The sequence below is a fragment of the Meleagris gallopavo genome, chromosome 14 (genome assembly GCF_905368555.1).
Source record: "Meleagris gallopavo chromosome 14, MGAL_WU_HG_1.1, whole genome shotgun sequence".
Classification (NCBI taxonomy): Eukaryota; Metazoa; Chordata; class Aves; order Galliformes; family Phasianidae; genus Meleagris; species Meleagris gallopavo.
In genome coordinates this window covers 11,745,505-11,771,309 of record NC_139417.1, presented here as the reverse complement: position 1 = coordinate 11,771,309, position 25,805 = coordinate 11,745,505, and the positions used below count along the sequence as shown (strand labels likewise).

Sequence of the window (25,805 nt, the reverse complement as noted above, 5' to 3'; positions counted from 1 at the left end):
AACTCCTAAGTTGAGATTCTGTCTTCCAGGTAGACAGGGAAGATAAATCATCTTTTCCCCATGTACCTTTAAGTAGATTTGTCTCTGTCAGGTTGCTGTATCTAACTGAATACAGGGGTGAAAAAGAAGGCATTCCCTCTGTAACAAGAGGACAAAAGAAACTTAAGTCTGTGTCAGCATCCTTATAACAGAATTTAGGAAAGCCTGCATCATAGATTTTAGCAAGACGTGTTTGTTATGCTTGAATGAGTAAATAAGGCTTTGTTGTGCCTTTTAGAACTGTAAGCAGAGACTGTTTTGTTCACCAACTTTGTCACACATTCTGGTGGATTTCATTTTTAATTACAAAATCTGTTTCCCAGCATTCCAATCTTTTTCTTATAGCTAAGGAGTAAAATACAACCAAGATACCTCACGCTAGGACACACAAAACAGAAATATTCTTCAGTTCTGGGAATCTATCTTCCTGATGCTAATTACAACAGATAACATTTTTATCAAGCTTTTTTCAATGATTTTTTGGGTTTCCCCACTATCTACAGCACTTAAGCCTGTGAGGCTTTGTTATCTCAACCAACGTTTCAGAATTTCAGAGTTAGATCAGTTTTAGTCAGGCTAGTAATTGATAACAGTACTGTGTATGAGATAACATACGAAGATATAACAGTACGTGTATGAGATATACGAAGATATACGAACATCTGAAGATACAGAACTGTTTGGATTTCAGATCATTTCTTTGTCAGTTATCCTCATGTAAACAGTGGCTTATTTTTGTGACATGCCCCACTAAAAGCTCTAGGCCTCAGTTCATCTGGCAGTCTGTTAATGCTGCAGCAGACCAGACTGAGGCTGGTCTGCTGGCACATTGTTGGGTTGCTTGTATTGCTGGTGGATTCATTTGCTGGAAAACAGAGTTGCAAGAGAGCTATGTCCTTGATGAGATTCTCTCCCATTTAAAAATCCTAAAAATTCAAAGCACTCATTGCTTTTCCATTCTGACATTAACAGACGCCATCATCCATCACAGGAAGCTTCCTGTCCTGGGATATGAAAAAGCCCACACGCTGTATAACATCACCAGTAATGCAGGAAAGCATGAGGTCCTTGATGGATAGACAAGGCCCTGTGACAAATGTGAAGCAGTGTGTGGTGTTCTTGGGTCTTTACCTTACGCAGTACTGCAAAAGATCTATTGTTCCTCACAAGGAGCTATAAATCTCACATCATTGCATGTTATCTGTAGCCATACTGTCATCCTGCCCCAGAGATTCAGTGCCAAGTGCAAAAAGATAAAAGCAATGACCAAGCACTCCTGCCTTGATAGCACAGGAAGAACATTGTAGCACAACATTAATGATCGTTTATAAGGCTGATGCAAGAGAGACTGAAAGAGTGTTCCTATCTTGCCTACAAAGATTTACACTGCTATGCTAACTTAAAACTTTCTTGGACCGTGTGCCAGAGGTAGAATAGAGCATAGACTGTTTCATTCACAGTCATGGGATGCAAACTGCATTAATAGAGTCAATATTGCATCCGGAGATACATTACATTAAAAAAAAAGATCATAATTGTGGCAAGCAGACCTACAGCATGCTGATTATCTAACTACTACGTTAATAATTTATAGTTAGGCCATTCTACCATCCTAAAGAAGTCACTGAACCAACAAATTACTTAGCAGACCTGTTTTGTCCATGTTCATCCTCTTCCCTGTACAGATGTGTTCTTTGTTGCTTTTTGCTATAAAGCTGACTAGCATTACACTGATACTCTGAATATTTATTTAATATTCAAATTGCTGAAGACACTTTTATTTCAGGCACTGAAAATAGGGGAAATGGGAGCCTGGAAAAGCCATGATAGTTAAACATAAGACCATTGACTTAATAGTAGCTGCTTTTAACACAATTTAAGATACGTATGCAAAATTACCCAAATTCTTTAGCCAAATCATAATGTATTCCCAAATCTTGCTTACAGGACAGAGCATTTACTTGCCTAAGTTATATTGAATCTTGCAATGATTTTTTTTTTTAACAATGCACGTTAATCTTACATGTTGAAGTAAGCTACATAGTTACAAGTTCTTGATACTACAATTGTCTTTCGTTATCTTTAAGTATACTGGAGCTTTCTTTGAAATTCAGATATATTATATTTCTGTATGACATACATGGATATGTACTCTTGAATGAAACAAGGTAAGACAGATATCTCCAATTACAACTAAAACAATTGCACATGCACATGTATTTTGTTACTCCTGAAAAATATAAGTGAAACTTAGTTCCTGATTAAAATAATTTTTGAAATAGGATGTCTTCGCAGTTTAAGCATCTCATATTGCAGAGAAGTACAAAAGTTCCAAAAGTTTTTCTTGTGTTTTGCATCACTCTATCATCAGTTTTAAAATTACATTTAAAGAGGCCAAATCTCAGTTTTATCACAGTGTATATTTGAAGTTAGTGGAGCTGCAAAGGAGAATTATGTACTTTTTGATTAAATCTGTGGAAAAGAACATAATCCATGAAAAAGTAAAATCGTTGTAAAATACAAGAGACGGGCCATTGGTTTTGCACCAGGATAAATTTCAAATAAGTGCATATTGACTCTATGCTGCATGCACTGGAAGCTGTAGGATATGCATAACAACTGTGCATGAATTATACTTCTCGTGTAACTTTTGGGAAGGAAATGTTTCAGCGAGCAAGCTGATAACAGCAAGTATTCATAAATTCCATAAATTAATCATTTATCAGCGAGTCACTGAAATAGTTAAATGCTATTATTCAATTATGAGAGTCAATCAGTAAAGGATAAAATCTCTTCCTGGTGATTGTGGCTGGTGTTCCCACAAGGCCCACTGCTGCCAAACTCCCCTTTGGCTATGAAGCCTTCAGCAAAGAAACTTTCCATCCTTATGCAATTAAAAGAGTAATATACTGAGATAATACACTCTTACCAAAGCCAATGGGCAATTTCACTCTGATACCTCAGTGTTAAAGCTCAGCATACAAAGGGACTATATCCCATCTGCTCCTCGTAGGTGGCCCTCAAGAGTGATTAGAATGATCTTCTTAAAATTACAACTCAGCAAGAGCAATCAGCTTTATGTATCTAGCAATTGCCCAACTGCCCATCTGCATGTTTTTTCCTAGGAATACAGTACATCAGTGGAAGCGCTGGTTCCTCAGGGAAATCATTCTCATCTTCACTATACATACATGCATATGCTGTGCTGTAGATAACATAGCAAACTTTATTTATGTTTCTGGCACCACATCACGATTTAATATACATTTAAGTTTTAGAATGATTTGTTAAATATGGCTGAAAGAGACAGGGAAAGATGGGAGGACTTTAGATCTCAGATAAATCAAAGTTAACAATTTATCTCTAGCATAAAAAAGTGCAGTGCTTTCTTTAGTAATCTTCCGCCTCAAATTAGCATAACTTAATAAGGGCTTTCAGCACAGATTTGGTGATAACGTGTGATAAGTAGAGAGGGGAAATAGAGTTGTGTGTTTCAAGGAAAGCAGGGGAACAGAACTTTGTTACAAACTTCTGAACTGCGTATCATTTCAGATCCAACAAAAATTCAAAGAGCAAAAGCAACACAAAACATCTGTAAGTTTGATGACATTTCAACTATCTGTACATTTCATGCTGTGCCTAAAAGATGTGCAACAATTTAGATACTGTAGAAATAGTAACATTGGTATACCTTCAGAGAAAACATGCTGTACATTCATTGTTCCTTTGTTTTTTGCAAATCACAGACAGTGACATTTTAAGGAATCCACCACGCTTACTCACCACTATATGTATTTTCTTATTCAACCTGTTATAAAATGCATTGTATTGGAGGTTCATGTTACATCTGCAAACCATTCTGTTGCAATATTTCACAAATGAGATTCTTTTTCCAATAATAGTTTTTGAATGTGCATTTTGTGGAATCCAACCCTGGACACACAGAAATCAGTAGTAAACTTGGACACACGTAGGACTGGACCTTAGCTGTGAAAGATGTATTAAAGATACTTTGGTGTCTTACTGAATCTTGCAGTATCTTACATCTGGACTGGTAGCATCTGATATAGAAGCAGCATGATGTGATAAAGATAAGACCTCTCTCTCATCCTTTCTTCCACGAGAATAAGAACACCGAGGCAACAACGAAGCAAGTCTAGTGTTTATTTCCCATATGTCTGGATTTGCTGTTAATTGTTGAGACGTAGCATGAGAGAACATCACACACGATTAACGGGAGGTTTTGCAGAGACATTGTTGAGCGTGAATAGTTAATAAACTAACCCCCAGAATTCTTCAGTGATACTCAGCTATCATCCAGAGATGAGTAAAGTGATCTCAGCCAGAATTAATCCTTGTATTTTTAAGTGGTGGGTGCAACATGAAAATACAGAATGCTAATAATTCAATAGAAAGTTATTGTTATCATGGACTTCTTGCTCAGTTTGTTTTACATCCGTTATAAATGTTTTTGAAATTGATTATTCTGTAACACATAGGTTTAAGAGGTTACCAGAATGCTAAACCTGGGATAATGTTTTGAGAAGTATAATCCCGTCTCCCTCTCTCCTGTGGTTCTCTTAAGATGTAGAAGTGCTTGTGGGGTACTCAGGGTAGTTGCCAGGAAGAGCAGATGGTTCTCAAAATCTTTTTCAATTTGAAATTAAGCAGTAGAAATTGAAGAGCCATTTTATAATCTTAAGGTCAAGTATTTTGTGCAAAACAGTATTGTGTGACAGCGAGGGGAAATCACTTAGTTTGTTCCCTGAATTTAGGACAACAACAATGACTTCATCCAGAGTACTGAGAACCTTGAGATCAGCTGCAGCAGACAAGGAACTTCTGATTCAGTAGTTTTTAAAGACAACACATTAAAGAGGATATCACAGAGAAATGAATACTGGAAGACTACGGGATGCAGCAAACAAAACCTCGAGGAAAGCACGGTGTCAAAACCACAGAGTTCCACTGGGCGAAAGACAGAACCCATCAGCAGTCAGAGAACCTTAAAGCCTACCCTTTCTCTTTCTCCAACTGGAAGTAAAACTGAATTCCTTAAAGTCATTCCAGATGTGTCTGAAAAAACTGAAAAATCTGAGGGAGTTTCTGGTCAAATAAAGTCATCAGTCAGCAAAAACTCCCTCAAGAAGGTCTCGAGAGAAGATTTGTGTCTGACAACACAGACTTGTGTAAGTGGTTTTTACTTTGAAATTAAGTTATTTGATTGTTTAGAGAAGCTGTATTAGATATAACCAACTGCCTGAAATGAGAAACAGTACATCTTTCATCCAGATACAGTCTGGATTTCATAACTTCATCATAACAGTCTTTACCAAGCTCAGTCTGTTGAAAGTTGGTTTTCTACTCTTTGTTGCATATAAATCAATAATGTCAGAAACCACAGAAGTTCACAGATACCAATAGATGTAATTCAGCAACTTGCATTTTGGAAATTATACCTTAGAAAGAAAGAAGTCATTTTGAGTACCACCCTCCCCTGCTCACTTACTGATGTTCCTTGGTGGAACATCTACACATTTCCTGAAAAGCTCCAGGGAAGGACTGGAGCTGACTACACATCTCCCTGGGCAGCCTGTTCCAACAAGAGCAATTCAAACTGGGCAACAGGTTGAAGATGAGCATCTAGAAAAGCCTACGTTCAAGTTTTCAGACTACCATTGGTATTAACATGTAGATACTGCCACGCCACTGATACTTCAGTGTTTTTTTAATGAATTCAGTCTCTCCAGTACTGGTGTAAGGGTTGTGGTTTATATATCATTAGTCTCTGAGTCTCTAAGGATTCTAAGAATCTCCTCCTATACTCTGCAAGTTGCTTAGCAGATTTTGCAAGAACACAACGTGTTTTCTTTTGAAGAGTGTTGAGACAGGATTCCTTTGTGAAGGAAACAAAAGTGGGAATTGAATACTATAATGTAGGTGAAAATAAGAAGTATTATTGAGACCTTAAGGCAATGTTGTGAACTCCTGGATAAGAGCAGCCATACAAGCACAAGGTACACTTTTTGTCCTACAGGACATAGTTACTGGTTAGTATTTTTCATCAGTTAGGAAGTTAACAAAATTAGTGACACAAGGCAAAGACATCAATGAAAAATATTGCTAACTACATGAGGCAGCACTGGAGAATTTCATTGGCTGTGGGCATGAAATTATTTGTTTCCATTTTAAAACACTGTTCTTTGTTTTAAGAATTATGTACAAGATAATAGTTTCGTACAAATGGGTATTGGAGTGAGTGTTCACATAGAAGTAGTCTCTTCTAATCTGTTCAAGCAGAGGACTGGTAAAGTAAAAAATGTTTAACCAACTCTTAGTGCAATCAATTTGCTAACTGCTTAATACATTTTAAGGACCTAGTTGCTTGCAATGTTTTATTCATGTTTTAATAGAGTTCTCTATTATTAAGTTCAAATATTTTTAATTAAGAAAGAAGTGCAGCCCTCTGGGTAATATTGCAACCATGTAGATAGCTGGTAATTAAACTTTCCGCACGTGTAACTACATTAAACAATCCTGAATAAATTATTTGAGCCCATAAGAATGCAAATATCATATATGAAAAATATATATAAGTTTAAACAAGTTTCATCAATCTAGCAAAAGATTTGAGAGTTTAATAAAAGTGTCTTTTTATCACAAAAGATACACAAAAAGACAAGATAAGCTTTTAATTACTAAATGAAATATTCATTTCCGACAAATTTACAAGTATCACAAAAGTTACTTTTTACATCAGAAGTTTCTACATTTCAAAGTAAACTTCATCTCAAATTCAATTTTCAAATTTTCTCTTTGAAAATCATCCAAGATTAGGAAAAGTGTGAAGAGGCTTTTCTGTAGTGGTCATCTGGAGCTGCAGAATATGCAATCCCAGCTATTCTTTTGTAATACAAGGAGTTTGTTGTAGAGAATATTATGGATTGAAAGCTTTTATGACAGTTCTTATTTCTGAGTATGGTACTTCAAGAGTGAGACCATTGCAAGAAATGTAAATAGACTGACCATTTAAGTTAAGCCAAGAAGTCAGTCAAGTGTTAGGAGTTCTTTTGTAAAAAAGAAAATCTAAAGATCTGTTCATCTTTCTTAATTGGCATAAAAGACAAGATCAGAGTCAGGGAATGTTTTGTCTTTATTAGAGAGAGGATGAGCAAAGTGTCCTTTCAGTTCCTAGTGCATTTATTCTGCATGGTGCTAGTTCGTTCCTTTGTTTTAAGGACTGCATGCCAGTAGATTCACATGAGGTAAGAAAAATAGGGAAAAAAACCTCTTATTATAATTAAAGAAATGAATTACAGAAGGTTTCTGCATAGGAAAATGAACAGAAAGTCAACATCTTCAGTAAAATCAATGACAATTTTAGCAGCTGTAGATCTAGCAGAATACTAGAGTGCCAAAGCAAAGCAGGCTTTCCGCATAGAAAATAGCAAGCTCAATGCATAGTAAGCAAGGGAGTAATAGTAGCTAAACTATTAACTTACATGTAGAAAGGTCTAGAAAAAAAAAATGTCAGGTATTATTTTGGAATTAAAAATAGTAATAATCACAGGACTCAGGAATGAGCCTAGAGCTCAAAAAACCAGAGGTAAAAAAAGGGTAACAGCTGAGCTAATCGTGGAGCTCATGCACTGAGCAATTCAACCACTGAGCCTAAAATAATTGCTACTATTGTCATTACTTTTTAATATGAACACACTAGCAAATTACTACAGTAGTCTTAAAAATTTAGTGCTGACATGTAGCTTTCCAGATAAATTTTATGCTGTGCTTCACAAATAACTAACTGTTATGTTGATAGTGTTTATGATACTACGATAACTGTATGATTAAGTTTATTTCAAGACCTGTAACAAATGTTTAAGCAATTTTAGCTGCTGGATTTTCAAACTTTTAGAATAATAACAATAATAATCATATTTTTATTACACTGGAACAGCAACTTCACCAAATACCCTGAACCCAACCTGGGGTCAGTAACAGTGCTGTGCTCTCCTTCCTGTAACAATACATGCCTGATCTTCATAGCTGAGCAGAAACATGTTAACTAATCTATTCTAGTAAACATTTTGATTCCCTTCTAGCATTGCAGCTTCTTTAAGATTCCCCAAAGGCGTTTATTTCATTCATATGTTCTACTCCATGATCCTGTCCATACTGTTGACTTCTCTATTTCGTTTCACAGGAGTACGACTGGAAGAACTACCAGTCAAGCAGACTGAGTGCATCCGAACTGCAGATGCTGGCTAGCATGAAAAGGCAACAAAATGAAGAATTGAAGGATACAGGAATCTCACACGGATTGAGTGCATCACAGATAGACAACTGTAACGTTAACATGAGTACAAGCAGTGATGATACAACAACCTGGAATTCTTGTTTCCCACCAGTAAGTCTAAGTATTTTCCCTAAAGTTCTGAGGTTTTTTTTGTATTTTAGGGGTTTTGAATATTAATGTTTCTTTGAGTAGTTTCAAAAACTAAGGTATCTTTACCAGATGTTTTTTTTATAACTCATTAAGTAAAATACACAACCATACTTGCAGCAGCTTCTATATTACCACTATGGAAAGAAATACCTTCTATTTATTTCCATAGAAGCTACAACAGATACCAAGGGTGTAACACTATTTGTTAAATCAAAACCAATACACCAGTGGAAGGTGTGATAGTGCCTTCTTCCAGCACAGGAACCCAATTATAAAGTTATTAATCATGATTTAGTTTAGAAAGCAATACAGGAGAAAGCAGCTTAAACTTTCCAAAGACTGGTGGAGACTCAAGAAGGGTACCATCCCAAAAAAGAAATATTGTTCCCTTTGCTGCTAACCCTTAAATGAGGGTGGACCCTGGGCCCACCCCTTCTGGTCACTGAGGGGGCATTGCTTGCACCTGTGCTCCCTGGATTAACCATGCCTTCTCACCTGGTGTTTTATAGCTGCTATGATGACATCGTTGCTAGGAAAAATATTGCCAACACAGTGCAACTTTCACTGTGCTCACACCCATCATTTGGTCTCCATAAATAATTGCAAGCATTAAGCAATATTAGTGGGTGCCATTTTTTCCAGATGGAGGAATTCAATATCATACTTTTGCTTCATATGTGCTTCCATGTCAGATGCTATTCTGTCAGGCTGCCCTTCTGCTGCCATCTGTCACAGCAACAAAATGCAAGAGAATATTGGTGGGAAGGTTCAGCTTCTGCTGCCACATCACCAACATCCACTTCTGACTTTGCAGGCCAACATAATGAAATAGGAGGCATTACATTCAGAGCAGCCCTGGTATATATTCTTTCTTAGAATCCTGAATAATCACATAGGCTGTACAGCTTGTCGGTACAGCTGACAACCTGCAGATGTGTGATATAGCACTTAGAAATATCTTCAGAATGAATGAAACCCATATCTACCAGTCAGCAATTGCTTTCCAGCATGAGTAATGGAGAACAATTGCTTCTTGCAATGATAAAGTCTCATTACTGAACAGCTAACTGTTTAAAGGACTGAAGCAGGAGAGCAGCATCAAAAAGCTGCAGTAGTTCTGAGCACTTAGTGTGTGATCCTTCTGTATTTTACACCTTGTATCATTACTTGTCCTGGCCCAAAGTGCTACAAAATCTCACAGCTGCACTATGTGACAGAGAGCTGTTATAAGGAGAGTATTTGTTACAGTCCACTGAAGAGTATCGAATGTATGAAATCAGGGCAGAGCATTCCAGCAACTATAGCAAGGTATTTGCAGGAGCTGCTGTAAAACTAGATAACCTCACACCCCATTTATATCGCAGCTAAATAGCTCTTACTTTATTACGGGTGAAACAATAATAAATAATGAATGTGTCTTAAGTAAAGCCCACAGCTCTCAGAGACAGCTCCAGTGTTAGGAGAGTAAGCACTGCTGTGTGCCCCAGTATAAATTCTTGTAGGCTCTGAAATGTTAGCTGCAAATTATCTCCAGGAACCTACAGGGCCCAGATGGAGTCCTGTAGTCTGGACAGCACTCTCAGTCATCTGGTCTGATTTGGGGGTGGTCCTGCGTGGAGCAATTGTTGGTCCTTATGGGTCTCTTCCAGCCTGGGATATTCTATGATTCTAAAGGGTTTTTTAAATGAAAGGTACTGCACCAGTACTTAGTGAAGCACCAGGTGATTGCCAAGAGAGCTCTTTGATCTCACTGCCTTCATAGTTTCTGGATGCTTTCAGACAAATAACATCAGTTTTAAAAAGTGTTTAGATATAATAAGCTAGTCACTTAAATTGTAATTTAGCGTAGCTGTAGTGTTCTGTTGGCTTGGAAATCTAGAAATGTCTGCTAATTTCATAGAGCTGTTTTAGTGAATCCCCACACTTAGCATTCACATGTGCAGTAAGTGTATTATTCTCTGCAGAGATAGACTAAATAACTGAGAGATTGAAATACAGCCTATCCAGAGCAATTAGAGCATATTTGAATGTTGTTCCTGCTGGATTTCGGTCTTCTGTTTTTATGTCCCCTCATCTTTACTACTGCAATCATTCAAGCTTAGTCGAGAAAATCTGCAGATGATCAATCCCTCCAAAATCCAACATACAAACTGTAGAAAAGTTTGCATGTATCTGCAGCCATCTACCGTTGCTTTGTCAAATGATTTTAGCCATACAGGAAAGAAAGAGAGGTAATCCTCATATCATAGCTTGAGAAATTAGGGACAGTTTGCAATTCTTGTAATGATTAACCTTTCACGCTTCCATGTGTTTCCACGTAGTATCTTTCTGATTATTTAAATCAGTATTATCTACTGCTTTGCCTTGTGGTCTTCCAAGATAATAATAAAAAGTATTTTTTATTCTAAATTTTCGTTCATCTTATAGAATCTTTTTGTACCTTGTTTGAATCTATGGCAACAGCACCACCAGAAGGCAGATTTTTGTGTCTCTTTCATTTTGAAATACATACAGTCTTTTGTGAGGCAGTGCAGTATATAATCATGTTAAACAGTGAACTTACATATCAGAGTAATATTTTATAAATCAAACACATTTTTAGTGAGTTTGTTTTTTCCATCACTTGCCTCTATCAGTGTGATTTCCAGATTCATTGAAAATTTTCACTTATTACTGGCTAATGAATTTCAGCAAGCTTCTGAAGTAAAGGCACAAAGATCCATCATATTGCTAAGCTGCAGTTAGAACAGATGTCCTTAAAAAACTATAAAACTGATATACTAAAACTGTATTTTATAACCTATGATGGCTTAGCAAGAACTGAGTATATGCTGTCAGGAGAAATTGTTGAAATGCAAGTTGTTTAGCAGCTGCTGTAAACCATGACAGCCAAAAAGAAATAAAATAGCTTTGAATATTACACATTACCCAGCATAGCTACCAGCTATAAATATAAACTGCTTCTTTTTTTTGAAATGAATTTTACTTCAAAGGAGAACTGCGAATCCATGCAAAAAGTGAGTGGGGCACAGGGCAGAGTTCCAAATTAATGATAAATGTATGTACAACTAAATATTTTAAGAAGATGATATTTGACTGAATGCTTTCTGAAATTTCAAGATACATGAAGCTCAACGTTAGCTTTGCAACAACGTGCAAGACAGCTCTATGTATTGCAGAGTATAATGTGAAGTTTATATCAACACATATGCATATTACCCAAGAATTGTTGGAAAGCTTAGGAAATAACTCTGCTTTAATGCCTTGCTCTGTTTTGGAGATCCAGTGAGTTCTTCCTGCCCTGTCAGGGAAATTCAGCTTCTTGGGTTGCTGTTTCCAGACAACATCAGACATCACTTTAGATGCAACACAAGAATTTTTGGAGCAAGATCACATATAAGAGAGTTCAGAATATCTTCCTGTGCTCCCTTATTCTCAGTCAGAAATGCAAAGGAGAATGAATTGTAGAATCATAGCATTGTTGAGGTTGGAAAAGACCACAAAGACCATCAAGTCCACCATCAAACCCCCCCCACTATATCACTGTCCACGTCCCTCAGTGCCACATCTCCATTGTCCTTGAACAGGGATGGTGACTCCACCTCTCCCTGGGCAGCCCGCTCCAATCTATGAAGATTCCCTCAGATTGCTAATTGATGAACCATAAAAGCTAACAGTGGTGTAATGCTCTGTTGTTAGACTCCAGAATATGCTCACCACTTAGATGTGTCTTTCAAGTACAGAGTACACACAGAACACTAAATTACTTGTTCCTCAAGCAACTGCCTAAATATAAATTCAATTAAATAGGTTTTGAACGAGAAACCATTTGAAATTTCAAGGTTCTCACTTAATTTTGGGAAGGTCTTCTGCCCTCCATCGTGATGATTCAGAAAAGAAAACACTTAACACAGAAATGGTCTGACAGAACTGAAGTCTGACAGACAGGAGGAGTGATATTTAAACCCAGAATTATTCCAGCTGAGAGCTCAGTTTGACAGCCCCTGGAGGGATCTATTCACATCAAGTCAAATTGCAAAACTGAGGCAGACTATTCTTTACTATGAAATGAGACTAAAAATTATTTAGACAGATATTTTGGTTCATAGACTGACTAATTTACCTTCTGTCTCATCCACAGTCTTCCACTAGCCATCACTTGGGAATTGCACCATCCATGACCAGGCAGTGACTTATATTTGGCAGTAATTAGAATGTCATTCATCCCAAGCATACCATCTCTCCCCACTTCTTCAAACGATGAGAACATTCTCTTTTTAATTAACTTTGATAAAGATGCAGTTCCTTTCATAATACTTAGTATTTAACATCACACTAATTTGTACAAGTATTTTTAATGCATGCTCGTATTCTCACTTGTTTCTGCAATTGCTTCAGTGGTTTGTTTAGAGCTGTGCTGACGCACTGCATGATGTGTTGGGGTGTTACCTGCAAACATTACATATATTTTGAGACAAGGTGTATTTTTATATCTTTTATATTAGTTTATGAAAATCAGTGTTTCTGGCAAATAGCTGTTTTAACGCACAAGCACCAAACAATTTAATGTAAAACTCTGGGGCACATTATTACTATTGTTGGTAAGATTTGGACATTTTTTGTTATCAGAAATGATCATCACACTTCCCCCTCTGTGTCCTGGCCCTGTCCCCACGCTCACAGACAGCAGAGAAATGACTGCGTGGTCGACTCATTCATTCATATGCATTTCCACCCAGATAAGAATCATCTGTTAAGTTATACCCTTGCACCGTTAGATCTGAATATCCCTTTTAAATTTCACAGATAAGACGAAAGACCATAAAATTCCAATATCAGAAGCTGCAAATGCGTATCCTTATAAAGGATCTCTTACATACTTTTGAATGTTCTGAAAGAATATTTGCAAAGTTATTTTCTCACTGTTATTTTATGTTTTCCATAGCCCGTCAGTCAGGAGCATCACTATCAGAAAGAAATGAGCCCACTTTCACATTCCAACCCACGGTAAGATTCCATTTATAGCCCAGGCAGTAAGAATTCAGTCAGAGTGTTCTGAATACTAAATGTGACGTTCTTTGATTTAATCTTAAATCTCCTTTCGGTTGCAGCCTCCTCTCAAAGAGCTTTTGCTATTGCTCTTTTTAGTCATTGTCTACAGGCTGCAGTAAGTCTGCATTGTCCCAGAATGCAGGGCTGGATTCAGCATGGTTGAGATGTACCCTGTATATTTAAAGGAACCAGCACAGCCCTTGCTTCTACACGTGCTTTGATGCGTGATTCAGCAACTCTTCTTCATCTGACATCTATACACTCACCTGTTTCTTTCTCTGTCTGTCTCTGCTTTGTGGGCTCAGAAGTAAAATTGCACCTGTGACACCAGGTGTCAGGGAATCCATTTGTTAGAAAAGGTTTTAATGTTACTTACTTGGAAAGGACTTTTCAATAGATAACCCAGCCTGGACAAGGTGCTATGTAATAACACTGTGGGATAGTTCAAACCAGTCCTGTCTACAATGTATTTTGGATGTCACGTTTTTAGTCTTATCTGTTCTGTTTGGAGTCAGCACCAAAAGCCCAGTGACTTTAATGTAAGATAAGATGGGGATGTCAGGACAAGGGGAGATGGTGGCTAAAGAGAAGCAGTAAACATTCAGACAACCAGATTGACTGTCCTGTTTCAGAACTGCCTTGCATCTGTGAAAGCATCACTTTGCCAGTTCTTGAACAGCCTGAACAGGAGGTGAACTTAAATTTTAAAGCAGTTCTTCTTCCTCCTCCATTGGTGTGATTAACACATATTTTGCATGTCTGAGTTTTAGCTGGACAATGCATGCATGCTGGAAGGGATATGAGGAGAGAGTATTTCGGATATGACTGCAAGATAGTTTGCTCAATTTCTTTTCAGGATACGAACAGTGTGAAATTTTATGACAGTGCACCACCAGCCAATTGTGCACCATAATATGCATTTCTCCTCCCACAGATGTTTTCAGTCACTTGTTTTACTTGCCATCCATGTTTTTATTATCTTCTTGTTAGATTTTATGGAGTGAACACAATGAAACTTGCTGTGCAGGTTCACCCAGCTGCATCACTTATTGCAACATACAGCCATATGTTTCTTACTACACTCAGATGACACATACTGCTGGAGTACAAGCCTGGATTCCTGTCCTATTTCATAAGTAAACCTAAGTGCCTTCTAGAAAACCCCTCCACCTTCCATGCTACTTACCCAAGGAGCTATCTCTGTCCTTTCTAATTGTTACAGTGGACAGATTGGATGGAGAGAATTGACTATAGCCCACAGGTTAAGTTATCTGGTACCTTGCAACTGACCAGGACTCCTATTCCAGAATTGATTTCCTAATTCTGATGGTGTAAGAAGAGCCTACATTTTAGCACAAGCTGCATTGCTTTTCTACTTCCAGCCAATAGGTTGAGTCAGATTTTATTATTCTTATTCATGTGATAAAGCAATTTGGTACTCAGTACGTTTTATATACGGAAAAAGAGAAGAAGCACCATTATCTGTAAAAATAAAGCATTTCAGCGTATTGAGTTTAGATGATCACCAATGAAAACTTATATTTCCATATAATAAAATCTGAAACAAAATGGTATAAACTACAACTTTGTTCTCAAGCTATTTTAATCCTATACACACAGCAGACAAATTTACCTAGAAGTCATTTTTGAGAAATAAGGTCAAAGTATTCGTAAAGTACCTGAATAGTTGGAAGTGCTTCATAAATTCAGTGAACTGCCAGAAAAGTATTATTGGGCTGTAAATAGAGAAGATGACAAAATTATGACGTCAGTTTGCATCATGGTGTAAAAACTGGAAAAGATGTGTCTGGGGTATCATGATTCACATTGTTAACTTTCATTTATAATGGAAAACTTAGTAATGTTTTCCACTGAGGGTGTGTATGTGAGAGAGAGAGAAAATTAATGGTAATTTTATAACTTAGTACTTAAGGTATTTTTTAAAAGCCTATTTTAACGAGTAGTGTATGGGTAAGTGGAAAATACCTCAATCTTTGCAAGCCTATGATAGCTAAGAAAGCAAACGTGAGAATATCTGAAAATCTGACGTATCCTGTGTAGATCAGTGGGTATAAATGTCATGGTACGAAGAGATTTACATTATGTACTTACTGATAGAACAAATAGTTTGTTGTAAAGAACAGTAAAGAATGTGACAGGTCTGAAGTAACTTTAAAAGTCATATTAGTTTTATTTTCTGGGAAATTGAGAGAGCAATGTAGCCGCTGTTGTCCAAGTGTAGCTTCTGTCCATTAGAAGATAAGCCAGGAAAGAAAGCATCTGTGAAGATAATGGAAATACAGTCAATAAAAAGACCCAGCTAGACTCATTTTCCATTGGATCCACTGGGTGACGGTCATAAGTCTGCCAAGAATATTGCTGCTGCAGTACAAATCATGCCCACATCATGTTGCTTTGCAAGGCACAGAACCAGTGAATGAAAGGAGGCAGACGGAGTGCAGAGGCTACAGAGCCAGATGAGAAGATGTCTTGAGCCTTAGCTCTGCAGTTCCCCAGGCTGACTGGCTGCTTGGTCCGAGCTGAACCCCATAACTGCTTCTTTTCCCTTCAGATAGGAGACCAACTAGCTGTTACTTCTCCCTCCAGAGCAGAGGCTGGAAACAGTGGAGGCAGCACTGTCCTCCAAAATATTTGTGCGTTGTAGATTTGGAAGTTGTGTTAAAAGAAATGCTGAAAGGAAGTTAATATCGCAGAGAATTGCAGCAGTACTGAACTGTAAAATGAGGAACTGTTCTGTAAAAAAGATATTTAGCCTAATTGTATGAGTAGATTTTCTTAACTACAGATGCTCTTCAGAAAATTTATTTCTGATAAAAGCTGATTTTCCATCTTTGAGAGATATTTTTTTAAGTTGAAATCTGTCTTTATAAGCATTGCCTCACCAGCTCCTCAGCTGGCATCCTGCTCAGCTCTTCCCAATCTACCAAATTAAATTTGTTCCTCTGAAGTTCAAACAGCTGTTCACAGAAACCATGTGAGGGCAGGACATAAATATTTCAGCACATCGTTAGGTATCTTTTCTAAGGAAGTATGTTTTACTTCATAATTTTATATAAAACGTACACAGGCAATTTTTGATTTAGGTCGTACCCAGACATTTGGTTCTATATGTTCAAAAAATGTGAATTCCCATAATGAATTGTGGGCACAGAGGTTTGATGATAGTAAATATCTGCCTGATTTGGGCTATGGCCAAGAATACAAGATCAGCTCATACAACACAGGCTTCACTGTATGAGAAAGCTTATTTGTCAGTAGCATCCAAGTAAAGAGTGATGAAGCCATGTTTCATTCACAAATTATTATTTTTTTAATTAGTTGCTGGTGGGTTTCATATATTAACAGCTCAACATCAACAATCTTCCAAAGTGTGGAGTGACAGCTTTTCCTAGGCTGACTGCAATCTGCAGAAGTTCATTAGTGTATCAGTCAAAGAAAATGATCTTTTGAAGCATGTCTATAGCTCTGCCGTGGGCTTCATCCTGCAAGAAACTGACGAAGCTCTGAGATGCCATTTTGCCACATTCCCATCTACTCTTTCCAGTGTCTTATACTTGTCTGTGATTCAGTGATGATGCAGTTCAGGCTGGCTTTTTGTCTAGATTTATGTGCTGTCTATGAAAAGTGTCACACTGTTCTGTAGTTTAAATCCTTGAAGCTTTGCCTCTTGTGGATGTGATAGGAAGTTCCTTGTCTCTACAACAGGCTGATAAGGGCCTGCAGTCATTGGCAGATGATAAATAGTCATTGACCTCACCTGACATTGGCATGGTGCAGGCTGACTAAAGCAAGCAGTCCTGTCATTGTAACCTACCATCCCATTAGAATGATTGGTCTGTCATCTTCTTCCTTCTAATACAACCCAAAGGAAGAAAGTAAAAGCATTTTCTTGTCTTTTTTTGGTGAAGGTATCTCTCCAGTGGAAGTAGTTCATATTCATATAACAAAAAATGAACAAGCAGTAGTTGCCTTTTATGACTGCTCCCCATTAATTTTAGAAAGTAAACTATTTTTCCCACTTTCTTATAAAGTTTCTGGTACCAGTCTTTTTCATAACCTACTCCTGCCATAAATGTTGCCATGATCACAGCACATGAAATTTGTGTACAGTATCAACAGTTCCAGCACACAACCATAAACTTTGCAAACACTAAAGTACAAAAACTAAAGGTACATTCAGTTTTTAGGCTGCCATTCAGGTATTCTCATCTGCCCAGAAGAAAATTAAATATGCCAGTAGCTGATGCATGTCGTCCTACCACTCATATTCAGTTAAGATTAAGCTCACCTATAAAGTGATGCAGCAGAAGAAGGATTGTAGTTATAACATTTATTTGTGCTACACCAGAACTTCTCTACCATGCATGCTGTAAAATTCAGTTGTAAAACATATTTGTCTCCCATATTTCCAGGCAAGGGCATAAATAGTCTAATAGCTTAGAGTTGAGAAGGGAATTTAAAGAATGAGTTTTACAAACAAAGAAGCATATTTATTTTTTTGATTCATTAGAAGATTGAAGTCATACAACTCCGTTATTTCTGCAAAACAGAAATTATTACATTAGGAACTATTAGGAAATTACACAACAGTTGTCAAAATAAGTGAACAAGAACAACGTATCATAAAATGTACTTTGCTTTTTCATTGTACTTGTTCAGTTACTTTACTCATCCACAAAATAGTGTAATTTGCAATAGATCTCCCCGTCGTTAATCTGAATTAGCAAAGTTCTGCTGCATTTGTCAGGCTATAATATGCATGAAAAAGAACATGACAATAGAAGCAAATGGCACAGGAAACATCTAATTGGAAAGGTTAAATTTTTTAATCACGATGGTAAAAAGCTTAGCTGCAGAAAGATTGTTGAGAACTGAGTGGCTAACATGGAAAAGCTTGTTAAAATAATCCAGAAATGACTTTCTCTTGTATGGGAATCTGAGAACATGAAGTCATGGCAGCATGAGCATGGAAGACTAAGAGACTAAAATATAAAACATGGAAAATGCTCCTAACCATGTGTTCTATGCTTGGAATAAAACAGGAAAATGCAGAGCTGCATACCCCGCATTAGTCTTGGTTCTTGTCTCTTGTGGTCTTCTCCCATGTTAATGGGCACAATCTTTTACAGCAGGAAAAATAGCATTAAACAGATACGTTTTGGGTCCCCCAGTGTTCCCTGTACACATTTTTTTGTTGTCGTTGTTGTTTTTTGTTGTGTTGCTTTGTTTTTTTTTTTAATTCCTAGCTGTATTCCCATTCTTGCAATGGGAGAGAAGTTACAAAACATTCAGAGCTAAGGGGTACTCTAAATTGCTTGAGAACACTGACACGGGGCAGGGATTTCAAAATGTCAGCACCAAACAACACTTAGTACCTAAGCATTTGCTTAGGATGCTGTCCTTTGCATCTCCATGATGCTTGGCCGAATAGCCTTTGAAGAGAACTGGTGACAGTGTTCGGCCCCATCCATTTTTTGCTAGGTACATTTCATCGTCACTCTTCCCTGAAAAAAGCGTCAGTCTACTTAAGGTGAGACAAAAGATTTTCTATTTATTGCTGCCATAGAAAGCAAATCAGCCAGTTCATTTCTGCAGCAGCCCATGTTTGAGTAGCACTACTGACTGGAATTCTGCGTTGCTGAACTTTCTGTGGCCAACGAGCCAACTGTTTTAGGCTTTCCCAGGACGCAGCACATGCTGGCTGTTCACATACTGACTAGCCATGCCTCGTTCCTGGCGGGATGTCTGAAAGAGATTTGTATTTTTTTCTTACAAAGTGAAACTGCCAAACTGCCTGGGTTTCTGAGGGCACAAGTGCCCACCGCCTCCCTTCCTGCCGCCCCGCTATCATTTGTGTAATTGCTTTGATCCATCATACAGAGTGTTGCTTTTGATTCCTTTCTGTGATTTTGCTGTCGGTGACAAAACATGATGTTTTTGAAAAATTAGAGCAAGATAGCATACTTCTCACTTTGTTGGTAATGATTAAGTTTCCAGCTTCATGCTGTACCATTCACTGTATTAATGCACCAGAAGGTCAGAGTTCCCTAGCATTTTTTTTTTCACTTTCTTGAAAAAGAAAGGTAATTTTCACAGGCTGGGAACATTCAGCTGCATCACCTTTAACAAGTTTGATAATATTAAAGTTAGTGTTCTGTTGAGTCATGTTCTCTCCACTGATCTTTAAAAGCCCTCTGGCTGCGTGTCATCCATTAAAAGTTAAATGGGATGCAGCCTACATTCAGGATGGGCAGAACAGTGAAGTGCTGTTAGCGGCTGACTGTGGAGAAAAGGAATTACTTTAATTGTGACAAGACTCATTGGGTACTAGATTCAGGTGCTTCTTGAATGGTGAAACAGGAAAGTATAATTTTTTTAAATGTATGGTTTATTTAATTGCTAAAAATACGTGAAAAAAAGAAGCAAACCCTTCCTAACAGATACTTAATTAAGTGTGGAAATCTAGTTGATACGTCAGTGAATATCTGACTTACATGATGAGAACTCACTTGTTTAAGATTAGATTAATATACTGGAATTTTAAAGCACATTTGCAGATTCTTTACTTGATGTATACAGTTGGTCTTCTGATAAGTGAATCTAAACCAGCAAAGAATAAAGGGCCAGTTCTTTACTTAAGTTAGATGATAAAACTGGTTTTCTCTTTTAGTGTCATTTACATCACTACTGAACATTAAAACTGTAATGCAGCCTGCAAGTCAACAGGGTGATGCATTAGAGGTCTGGTCTTTAAGTAAATCACAATGTTACCGTTATTTAACAGAAACTGTCATAGAATCCTAGAATGGCTTGGGTTGGAAGGGACCTCAAGGATCATCAAGTTCCAACCCCCTTGCCACAGGCAGGGCCACCAACCTCCACATCTGCTACTAGACCAGGCTGCCCACAGCCCCATCCAACCTGACCTTGAAGACTTCCAACTGTGACAGAAGTTTCATGTATTTAACTACAAAAACTTGACCAAATAGCACAATTCTGTTAATTACAAAGAAGTAAAACTTTCAAATTCAGATCATTCTTGTTTTTAAACTGGTGAACATGAGCAGTATGTTTTGAATATTCTGCACAAATTTACCATTTGAACTCACATAATAAAAGAAAAATGGGAAAGCATTAAGAAGCCAAACTTTGACCTCATACCAGTCAGCCTGGTCGTAATGTCCACACAAGTAACAGCAACTTACAGCACCCAAATATCTTGCTCAATAAGTAGAATTCACATTTCCTTTATCATCCTGAATGCAATCTATCACAACACATATTCTGATATAAGTCCCTAAGAGGAACAGGTTCAAGTCTTTCATGCATGGTTGCATCTGGGCTGTTTATGATCTCTTTTTAGTTATTAATTCATTGGAAATTAGATAATTTTGTGCTTTTTTATTAAATCTCTTTGCCTCCATTAGAAGTATAGTGTTTGGTGGGCTGGACTTGCTGAAGTGATTTGGAGAAAGGAAAAAGTCATTTTGTAAATACACTCACGGTTTTCTAAATCTCAGTGGTAGCAAAAGAAGAAAGTTCCAGTAAAGCATAAAGCAAATGAAGATATTATGTATTAGGGATGGAATGAATCTGTCACTTTGACGGATTGTGAGGCAAAGAACAGATTAACAGATTACTCATAGTCAGAATGTAGCTCACTGTGAAAAATGTGCAGGAAATGATAAGTGTTGGTTTGTGCTGATTTAATGATATTTTGAGACTACAATAACACTCCAGGAGAATAATACAATGCAGCTCATGTCTTGCATTTTTTGAATCATCAACACGTTGCCAGATTAACCTTAAATCCCTGTGATATTTCTTTTTAAAATACAGTTTTCAGTTCATGCAAAGCCATACAGACATGCATATTTATGTTATTTTTCAAGATTGTTATTACAGTGTTCACTCAAAAACCTCTGATTTGTGTATATAAATACACCCTCTATTCCTTCAGTAGTATATCTCTTTCTCCTGTATGCTTGCTTAGTTCTGCATTACGCTCACTTAGTGCTTCCCATCTGAAGCTGCGTAGCAATGAAAAGTTGCTGATTTAAAAATTCACACTGAATGTTTTTTGATTTAGGGCATATTTTGTGAGAATTTGTAAGAATGTTCACAACTGAAATTGTTCAAAGCATTTTATATGTGAAAGTGGACAGTTTAAGGCTAAGATAGCTCCACAGTTGTTACAGAGGTATGCAGGTATACATGAAATTTGATTTCTACATCGGAATGTTAATAGCCTTCAGAAGTCCTTGCTGCACTACTGAAACTAATATGGAAGGCTTTATTTCTGTGGAAATGTTTCTGTTTAAAAAAATCTCGTTACGCATCCATACATAATATATTACAAAGCAGAACCCAAATCAGTGTTTATAGCCAATCTGATGTAAGTTAATGAAGTTCCACATAACCTTGAAGTTCAGCAGGTACGTACACAACTGAAAATTCAGATCTGCTATGGGAGCCTAAAAGTAATGGAGTCTCCAAAAAAGATACAGCAATGGGTGAGGGGCTATACCACAAAGCTAGGTGACTGTCCTGACTTATTTGGGTATTAAGTTGATCTCTGTCAATCTCTTCTAAATAAACATCATTAAAAATTCAAGTAAAATGGGGAAAAATAGATCTTCGTCTTACCCATAACAAATATCCAAGCTACACTGAACTACTTTTATATAGGAGCTCATACTTAGCATTCACCTGCCACGGTAAGGTATTTACTTGGAGCATGTGCACTAGAATCTGTTTCAGTGTTATTAAATATTATTAGTACAACAGAAGTGTGTGCTAAGGTTTTAGATGGCAGTAGCAAAACCTGTCAAGAACTGATCTTTTTTCTCTAAAAATATTTTTGTAGTCTTGATTCATACAGGAGCATTCTCTGATCCTCCACAAAGTTAATCAAATTATTCATTGTAAAAAAAAACAACTCCACAAATGTTCTGCTCTTGTTACCGCTCAGGCATGACCAAGTTCTCTTCCAGGATTCATAAAAATTTCCTAAGAATTTTATGCAGCTAAATATCATCTTTTGTGTTCTTTATTGATTGTGCTCTTCAGACGCTTTGTAACCTGTCCACGTCATGTTTTGTCCCCGATACAAAACTGATGTCACTTTTTCAGTCCCTGGTTTGATGCAGTGCAGCACTTGCCTTGCATTTCTTAAGTGCACTGCTAGGTTGACCTAACATTCTGAATATTCCTTTTAATTCCTGCATAGACCATCAGACAAAGCTGTTGTACTAAAACTTCAAAGCATTTTAATTTTGTTAATGTGAATTAAGCGATCCCATTGATTAAAGTAGTAGAAATTAAATCTCATCCAAAAGAAAAGTGATAAAGTACGCTATCTCCATTCACAGGAATGCTTAAAATCTTTTTATGAGGCTTGCCATTTTCTCAGTCCTGCTAGCAGGACAGCCTAAGAAGAAATCTGTAACTAAATAAGAGTATCAGCGGCATTCATCAAGATTGAAATCAAAGCCTCTGATTATTCATTCTTCTGTTGATGGTATTATTGCTCATGGAAAAATTTAATATGGGATTGTCTCTGATTAAATCTTTAAGTGCTGCTTAAAAAGCATTGCTAATTTTCTCAGTAGACTTTACCAATGAACGCCACTTTCTGCAAATCTTCTGTCATAAAACTGAAAAAGTGTTGATAAGTCCCAAAGATTACCCCTGTTTTCTATCACAGCTCAGCTATCGTCTGATCTTTCAATATATGACATTTACTCTCCAAAAGGTCTGTTTTTAAAGAGAAGACTATGACATGGCAAGATTATATCAAGTATGTTTTACTGTATCTTGGTATGGAGAATAGCTTTGAAAATAGTTCAGACTTTCAGTGCCAGCATTAAAGATGCTGGCCAATCTGAATGTGTGCGAAAGCTGTTGGGAGCCTTTGGACAACAAAACTGACAATGTCAAAAGACAATACTTAGCATTCAGCATTGTTATCAGAGAAGCTCTAGATAGATTATTACATGTTGATGGTATTGGTTATAGCTTGAGGCACTGATAGCATAAATAGAGTGTTTTAATTAGTCAGAATGCTTGATTAGCTTTTCTGTTTTAAGGAGATAAAGAAGCTTCTTAAAGAAGTCTGCCCCAGAAATATTTTTTTTTAATTTTTTTATATTTTAATAATGAGAAATAGTTTAACAATAATTTAATGTTTTAATAGGAAATAATAAACTTGCCACACATCTCCCTTGCATCAATCACAAATCCACATACCTCTGCCTCCCTTTGGAACCACCAAAATTCCAAGCTCTTACACTAGCACCTACTAGAACGAATAATAACACATCAACTGATCCAGATGCCTCAAAAGAAATATAAAGAGGAAAGTGAGCAACTTATTTACACCAGAATTAAATAACTGAAGAATAAATAAAGGACAAGATCATCCAGCTACTGACAAATCATCCCATCTCTGATTTCTCAGACTTAATCTTTCAGGAGGACCCTGCAGAGATGGGAGTATTAAGAACTATGAATTTAAGAGAGATCCTGGTTTAATGGCACACCCTTCCTCCTTCTGTGTTCTGTGAATGGAATGTCTCTGTCCTTTCCTTTGGAGATAACTACCTTATTATCTTTCTTTCCTTCCTACTAATATCCTCTCTGATTTCCAGGTACCTACTGCCTTTTTTTCTTTAGAAATAATCTGGAATATATTTTATATGAAAAACATGCATCTTTAAACTCTTCCAAACCTGTAGAACTGTGTATATGCTCTAATACTTCTTTACTTCTCTAACTACATTTGTTAATCAGACTGAGACCAAGCACCATCCTTCCTCTACCATCCCACTAGATAGTATGTGCATTTACTTAACTGCTGTTCCTAAAAGCTTTGGTGTAAATGAAGAATCCTTGGGTGTATTCATGGAATACAAAAATGGTACACAGTGACAGAGAAAGCTAATAATGAGATCTCTAGGCAAGCATATTGTGTGGATGAGTTGTACCAGCTCTCATTGGCAGAGGAACAGAGGAGGAGTGGTTGGAAGTTGGACATATATGTGAAAATGGAATGATGGGATAAAAAAAAATGTGAAGTATGTTTTTGACATATTGAAATGATGGAAAAATCTGTATCTTTTCCTTTAAATCTCCTATACTACTTGCTGGATTTCTACACCAGCAGTTCTGTTTCCTGAGGCAGAAAATTAGTTTCTTCCATTTTGACTCTGACTGACAGGTGGTTGTCCCCAAATTCACCCCATATTATGTGTACATGCCAGAAGGAGATGACGTGGAATCAACAAGTCCAGAAGTAACAGAAGAACAACAACCAACAAAAAAGCAACTGGCATATTTTAGCAATTACAGCACATGCCTAAGCCTTTCCAGATTTCTCTGTCAGAAAGAAATCTTACATGAGATCTTCAAGGCTTTTCAGAAAGTAGAAGTACATCACCTGTTTTCTTGGTGTTGGACAATTGATAAGGTTGGGTGTTGTAAAGAAATCTGTCAAGCTTTGGGAAAATCCATCCTTTCTGGAGGAATCCCTGGAAGCTGAAGTTACTTGCACAGCCCTAGCTGATCTTTCTAGCCTTTAGCACAAGTTGGATGCAAAATGTTCTTGTACCAGCTGTTGGAACAGCCATGGCCAGACAAACTGAATTAACTCCAAACTAACTTAACTCAATAGAGCTGCACTGTTCCACCAGCATGAAGCAAACACAGGGGAATTTAATGACCCCTTTTCCCATCTACTTCCTTTGCCTTGCAGTGAAATACATTGGTCAAAAAGGATGGATCTGGTTCCATCAGAATGAGATGATTTACTGAGGTCCCTTGAATTCCATTTCAAATGTTAAATTTCAATCACTGAGTTTAGTTAACAGTGATGTGGAAGCCTGAATGTGTTATAGCTTTTAACTGTTGAGCAGGAGAGATGGGAACATAATGAAACACCAGCTATGCACAGCGTTCAGAGATTAGCTTCTTATATGAAAAGAATTGTGAGACGTGGTCAACTGCAGAATTGCCTGAACTTTGTGACTTGGATGTGTCCCTCCAGGGCTGCGTTTCTCTGCCTGTTAACTTGAATGAAATCTCACATGTGTGCTTCCTATCCACTTTCTCAGTGGAAAAGTCTACCTTTCAGCTTGCAGTAAAAAGCAATAGCAATAACAATAAAAAGGACTGTTCTGTTTTTCTTTTTTGAGCTGTAACAATCAAAGGCAGTGTATCATAAAGTGGCATATCGGAAATGAACACTGAA

At 37.2% G+C, this 25,805-nt stretch overlaps 1 protein-coding gene across 4 annotated transcripts in view; it reads left to right on the top strand.

The window, feature by feature from the left end:
• CFAP20DC (CFAP20 domain containing) overlaps nucleotides 1–25,805 on the top strand; it is a 62,357-nt gene that overhangs the window by 32,383 nt on the left and 4,169 nt on the right. For 3 of the 4 annotated variants that reach the window (XM_085235429.1, XM_085235430.1, XM_085235431.1), the window contains exons 13-15: nucleotides 4,815–5,228; nucleotides 8,243–8,446; nucleotides 13,431–13,492. In XM_085235429.1, the coding sequence (XP_085091555.1) occupies nucleotides 4,815–5,228; nucleotides 8,243–8,446; nucleotides 13,431–13,492 (680 nt within the window). The remainder of the gene's footprint in view (nucleotides 1–4,814; nucleotides 5,229–8,242; nucleotides 8,447–13,430; nucleotides 13,493–25,805) is intronic. The other variant, XM_085235432.1, reaches the window with a different exon arrangement.